This window comes from Poecilia mexicana, unplaced genomic scaffold (genome assembly GCF_051168715.1).
Source record: "Poecilia mexicana isolate PSO_F unplaced genomic scaffold, ASM5116871v1 scaffold_1, whole genome shotgun sequence".
Taxonomy (NCBI): domain Eukaryota; kingdom Metazoa; phylum Chordata; class Actinopteri; order Cyprinodontiformes; family Poeciliidae; genus Poecilia; species Poecilia mexicana.
In genome coordinates this window covers 9,761,543-9,768,206 of record NW_028263370.1, presented here as the reverse complement: position 1 = coordinate 9,768,206, position 6,664 = coordinate 9,761,543, and the positions used below count along the sequence as shown (strand labels likewise).

At 37.3% G+C, this 6,664-nt stretch overlaps 1 protein-coding gene across 1 annotated transcript; it reads right to left on the bottom strand.

Annotated features, from left to right (window-relative positions):
- Positions 1–4,267: 4,267 nt before the first annotated feature.
- Positions 4,268–5,536, bottom strand: fabp2 (fatty acid binding protein 2, intestinal). The gene is made up of 4 exons (XM_014989546.2): positions 5,338–5,536; positions 4,838–5,010; positions 4,598–4,705; positions 4,268–4,455 (listed from the first exon to the last, which is right to left on the bottom strand). The coding sequence occupies exons 1-4, from the start codon at positions 5,402–5,404 to the stop codon at positions 4,405–4,407; spliced, it is 399 nt and encodes a 132-aa protein (XP_014845032.1). The 5' UTR covers positions 5,405–5,536; the 3' UTR covers positions 4,268–4,404.
- Between the last annotated feature and the right edge of the window lie 1,128 nt (positions 5,537–6,664).

Genomic DNA, 6,664 nt, shown 5'->3' with positions numbered 1-6,664 from the left:
GAAAGACAAGAAAACATACACGACCACTGGCTGTAACAACCTCAACCCCCTGCAATCTAGCAAGGATTCCATAGGAATAAAAGGATGGGATTTCTTTCTGAAGACACCCTTCACTCTGTCGCATCATCATTTCTAAGTCTATGCAACTAAATGCTTCTTGATGATTGAAGCTCATTCCAGCCTTATGCAGATTTACTGTGTTCCTGATGTCCTTTGAGAGTTGTTTGTCCTGTTCCTGGTGAAGGACGGGTTGGTATGGAGCAATTTGATTCTACAGTCAGGTGTCGTTGATACACACAAAACATTTACATCAGGATTATTGATAACTGTTATGGATTAACTGATTAATTTCTGTCAAATGTCAAATTCTGCCTTACATCCTTTTTTGGATCAAATACTTATTTCACCTAAGTGACGTGCCCATCATTAATAACATCTATTTAAAGGTTTTGGCTAATATTCTGTCTCCACATTAAAATAAAATTGCAGTTAAATTAAAGACTGTTCATTTATTTGTCAACAGACTAACATGATCGATGTCTAAAGTTAGAGATTATCAACAGATGATGCTGAAATCTGTACAAATGTTCTGCAAAGAGGGACGAATCTGTGTATTAAACATATTTTATCCAATTGTCTTTTTTTTTTTTTTTCTTTCTGTAGAACAAATCCTGGTTTAACTCAGCAACACAGCTGTCAACATAATATAGCGGGCAATTCTTTTTCTGTCAGAATCTGGGCAGCTCACTGACTTTATGCACACTGGGGATTTTTTCCACTGTCACCAGATAACATATGCTGCAACAGTCACTCATTGTAAGTTACTGATTTGTTATCATTTATCTGATCTTTTGCAACATTTATGTGTTAATGAATGACTGTTGGCTGCCCCAAAGCGGACGGCCTCCACCGCTGTAAAAATCTACCGGCGAATAAGGTTCTGGTTTGGTCTTTATCTTTATATAAGTGACAATGAAAAACACTTTTGGTTCATTAAAGTGTAATTTTGCATGACTGGCTTCAGTTTGTGGTGATCCATAAAGTCATATTAGCTTAAGAACCTGGAGTTCAGTAGCAGGGGCAGCCCTCAGGCTATTCACTACAACTTTAATTTTGTCACGCTGGTTCTTCTGATCCATTTCTCTGTACTTTATCTTGTCTTCCTCCTTAAAGAAATCCAAACAGATCTATATTTGTAGGTATTTTCATAATGTACCGGACACATCTGACATCATTACTAACTATACAGCTCAACACACTGGTATTCCTGTTCAAAACAGTGATGTTGTGAAACCTGCATGTGGCCTTTATAAAACATTCTAGCTGTATGTGCAGCATGAGCATGAAAATGCTGGACTCCTGAGTCGTCTTAGCATTATAAGGGATTCTATCTAATTGTAAGGAATCAATTTATTAAATAGAAGTTTGTAACCATAACTGATCTGGGACGTTGAATGGTTTTTGTTTTGTTTTGTTTTTTTCTTGCTCGCACAACAATACTGTCTGTTGTTTATGCATTTGAAAACAGTTTGCTGGAAACCTACTACTAACTCACCGGGACAATATGCATTCACCAACATTTTCAAATGAGTCCCCAAGCACATCTGGGTGTTTTACATCTGTGTAACGTGTTCATTCTCGATATTTCCAAGAACGTAAAAAGATCTATGTTGTTTTACTTCCAGATAAATACATCTATAGATTCATATCTTTTATGCTCATCACAGTGTACGGTCTTTTCCTACACATTGTGTCATTTATGTTTTCCTTTATTTGCTTTTATCTGTTCTTGGTAACCTTTGTTCAGATTATTTGTTCCATGAGTTCATTGAAGCAGTAAATCTCTGTGTGTGTGCTTGTGTGTGTGTGTGTGTGTGTAATGTTTATGCTGTCAAATACTAAATGATACTAAAAGATCTTTCCGATTTGCCCTCCTAATGATTTATTGTTTTATTGTTCAGAATCTGATTCAAGGAAAACAGCTTTGGTTGCAACCTTTTGCACTTTATAGAACGTACTAGCTACTAAAACATTAAAAAGTGAAATTTAATGTTGACTGGCTTTGAACTAATTGGTTACTTATTATCCCGCAGCAATGATCAATTGTAGTAATAATGTTGTCTTTTTAATTGATTTACTGCTCCAAAGAAATGATTGTTTATTGGACAAGTTCAAAGAGATAGTTGTCAGAGTACATGGACGTTTTCCTTTTTTGATTTGTTTCCTTGTTCTGCTTTACATTCTGAATGTTGTGTCTTTTGTTGTATTGGCTGTGCCTTGACATCTTCAGTGCAATATGTCTGTTTTCCTTGTCTGTGTTCAAATAAACCACTTTTAGGAAATAACGCAGATAAACGAACAGACACATTTCAATCTACGGTGTGTTGCAAAAGTATTTCTACCCATTTTAGCCTGTTGCAAATTTTGTTGCAATACAACCAGAAGCTCAAATTCACCTTATTGCCATTACAGCTTCAAGTATTTTGGGGAAAGTCTCCAACAGATTTACGCTTCTCCATGTAGGTAGTTCAAGTTCAGAGTAAAGAAGAAAACCTGTAAACTGATTTTTAAGTCTACCCACGGATCCTCAAGGGCTTCCAAGTTTTGATCTTCTTTAAATATTCTTATCTTGCATTGTAAAGGCTGCTGACCCATGTTTTAGGTGAACTTCCACCTAATGATGCACAATCTGCAAAATGTTCAAAACCCAGGATGTTATTTAATTACCAATTCTTCTTCACAACTTTCTCAATGACCCGTCTGCCGTGCTCCTTGGTTCCTGTGATGCTTTTTTGTTCTTTAAGGCTCTCTAACAAATCTTCGAGGCCTTCACAGAACAGCTGTACTGGATTTTATTTAAGGTTGAAAATCACATTTTTACTTTTATGTCGATAAAGTTTTTGTTTTTTTTGTCTTCTACACAGTTATGCACTGGTCTGCGTCATAAAATCCAAATGAAATACACTAAAGTTTCAGGCTGTAGTGTGACAGAATGTAAAAAGGTTCGAAGCTAACAGGCAAATTACATTTTGTTGTACGGAAAGCGCTTTTATTCTGGATGGCTCCAGTCATGACTGCAAGTAGCAAAATCACAACGTTGACAAAGTCTGTTAACTCTAAAAGTGCAGAGAAGAAATCTGCAGCGCCCACCTCTCATTTCAAAGGTTGGTGCTAAAACCTAATGGATAATAAATGCATTTTGTTTCTTACAGTTTAATCAAGTTATTGTAATTGTAAGGTGCATCTTGTACTCATGTTCTGTAGTCTTCAGGTAAAGACTTCACATGACGGTCTCCTTCTGAGTCCCATACAGCCTGGACCAGTCCAAGATTGCTTGAGATCCTAAGCAGGATTTGACTATCAAGCCAGAATTCACCTTATTATATTTCTTTAGCTAGATGTGATACATAAATTGTGGAGACGAGGTCATTTATCCCACTAAACGACTCTGTCATGTCTGGAGCACAAAGTTTCAGTGTTTCCTAATGACAAGTTGACAGTTAAGTTTCACATGAAACGTGATTCCTGCGACAATATGGTGTGACTATAAATAATGATCGTTTTCTGCTGCATACATAATGATTCAACTTGCCGGTTCTTTCCGATGTACAAAAAAATGCAATTAAAATTTGATACTCATAAACCTTTGAAGTAAAATAATTTTGAAATAGGCTCATCATTGACAAATGTAGCTAAAAGTGTTAAGTTTGTGTGGGAAGTCAAGTCCTGCAGAGGGAACCGGGGCTCTCCATGCATTGATAGATGGTGTTACTGTAAAACATATCTTTTATCCTGTGTTTTAAACACACACAGAGACATAATCTAATTACCCTGTTTAGCATCAACAATCGAGGGCTAAAAAAGAAATTTTCCACATTATGTGACAGATCTTATCCGATCTTATCCAGGCTCTTGAGTCCTGTTGGTCATCAGATAGCCTGCAAGAGTTTCACTGGATCTCCCTTCACGCCTCTGTGTGGTCTCCTCCATGAAGCTGCTGATAATCCACTGCATGCTTTCTGACATGTCCAGTTGCAGATTCATTTGAAAAAAAAAAATGCTACTGTTAAATCTGTCTACACTTTCTACTTTTGGAGATAATATATCTTTATTTTTACTTATTGTTGAATAAAGTTTTAATTACTGCACCACTCCTATATTAGTCACCTTCCTGTGTTATGACTGCACACAAGGCTCACTCGAAAAGCATGTTTTTTTTTTTTTTGTTTGTTTTTTTGCAAAAACAGAGGAGAAAAAACAGAAAACCGGCTGTTCTAATTTTATTAATGCAGGTATAAAAATGCATCACAAATCTGGCACTTTTGGATGTTGATGTATGTGACAGTTCAACACAATACTGTACATAATTTCATAATTCACTTTGTTTATTAAAGAAGACGAGGTCTAACTCCTCTTGAAAATCCTCTTTGCGTCCACACCTTCGTAGCTGAAGCTCTGTTGAAAACAAAAATATGACATTTTGCGTTAGATCTCACATACCCACATATAATTTAAAAAATACAACTCCATTGTTTTACAAGTGTTCAGACACTGCAGTGCTAGAATTGGCATGGAGGCATACAATCAAACTCTTCACCTGAACGAGTTCATCTCCTTGGATGGTTCTGACTGTTGTCAGCTGTTTTCCGTTGTCCTTCCTGGTGAAAACCCCCTTTAGCGTGTCGCCCTCCATGGTCCAGGCACCCTGTGGTTTGACACATGACCAAAAAGATCTCACATAAAGGTGTGGTTCTTAATAATTATCTCATATATAAGAGGCCTGGGCAGAAAAGTTTGAGCTGAAGTCGATGCGGCTCTATTTTTTTTTTTATCTTACCGATAGTTCAGTTCCATCTGCCAGGCTGTACTCAAAGTTGACTCCCAGGGTGAAGTTTATTTCAATGTTGCGGAAAGTGCTGCTCTCCTTCACATGAAAGTTGTCTCCAGTCTGTTCGATGGTGATCTTCAGGTTGTCATGAGAGGCCAGCTTCCTCTTCACCATGTTTACTCCTGTCGTCAGACACGTTGAACATGCTCAGTGGGTTAATAAACAAGTGCTTTGTGTCTTTGTAGAGTGGAAGTAAGAGTTCAAGAGCCAAATCAGGAACTAGAAAGTGTTCACGCAATCAACGGTTTGCAAATAAAACTTAGACGACCAGAACGTGGCTTAGTCAACCTATAATTAGCAGTTTACCATCTGAATATGAGTACCTGAATTTGATCAGTCCTCCATAAAGTACCTCATCAATTTCTGCAAATATTAAGGTCACTTAATTGCCTAAAAAACATGTTTTTAAACAAACTGACACTAGTTATCTCCAGTCTGACAAAGCTCACCCATTTTTTCCATGAACTTCTCGTAGTTTTCATTGCGATCAACCTTCCAGGTGCCATTGAAGGTCATGTTGACTGCTTGAGGCGAGCTGGACCACTGTGCAGAAAGGAGCGTCCCACTGCGGGTGAGGTGCTCCTTTTAAGCTGCGTACGCTCTTATCTCGTGGTCTGCGTGATGATGTGGCCGTTTAAAGCTCAGTTTTTTTTCAAGGCATTATCCACAGCAAACACTTTATGAATTATTGAATGCTTGGCTTTCTTGCTGAACTTGTGTGTGTGGGTGTGTGTGTTTGTGTGTGTGTGTTTACATAGGGTGGTGGCATTGTGTGTTCAGCAAACTATCACATATTAATGGAAAATTACGGCAAGGTGTGCCTGTAAACTTTTGTTCTGTGTCTGACTGTTGAGGGACAATTTAAGGATGGGCCCTCAATGGAGCTGGTTCCTAAACTTTTTTGCAACTACCTTGGTAAACACTCTTCCTTGTACCAACTCAAAAATATTTTAAAACAGAAGCGCAACAGGACTTGGACTTGATGTTTGTTGTTAGAATAAGAAAAAATATGATTGGTTCAAAGATGTGATTTAAACACACATTGTCATTTTTACATTCTTTTCATCTTACGTTTCAAGATGAAAAGAATGAACCGCTCAGAATTTGGATTTCCATGTTAGAAAGTCAGAATATGCCCAGCTGTATCAACTGCCTTGAACATAAAACTTAGTAATAAAATCATTCAAACTACTGACTGAACTACTTGTATTCACCTCTGGTTATATGCTTGACCTCAAAATTGCACAACCTGTTGGTACAGTGTTTGAAAATCTCAACTATAAAAATTCAGTGGTTTGGACTCGAAATGATCAGCAGCACATGATTCCACTTCGCTTGCACCAGGACTTCTGCTCACTGTGCTGCTCTCTTTACAAGGTTTTGATTAAATTATTTTTTGCTGGTGTATTTATTGGTTTTGCATAATCATTAGTTTGTTTGCCCAAGTTCCACCACTGGTGTTTGTACAATCACTTGAGAAACACAGTACTAAATGATGCAAATATGTATATTTTTCTATCTAACTTTTTAAATAATACAATTCAATGAAGTTACCAAAGCTCTTCCTATCACTGCTTTGTTCATTGGTTTAGCTGGTCATACCCTCCCTTCAATTTCTTTGACCTAAATCAAACAATTACTGATAAGGAAGACCTTTGATATTTAAAGCTATTACCACATAAGAGCCTACACAGATATGTGGACTAAACTGATGCTAAGACTTGCTCTAAATGAATCCAAAAAAACTGAGGCCAGTGAAAGCACATACTTTGCTGG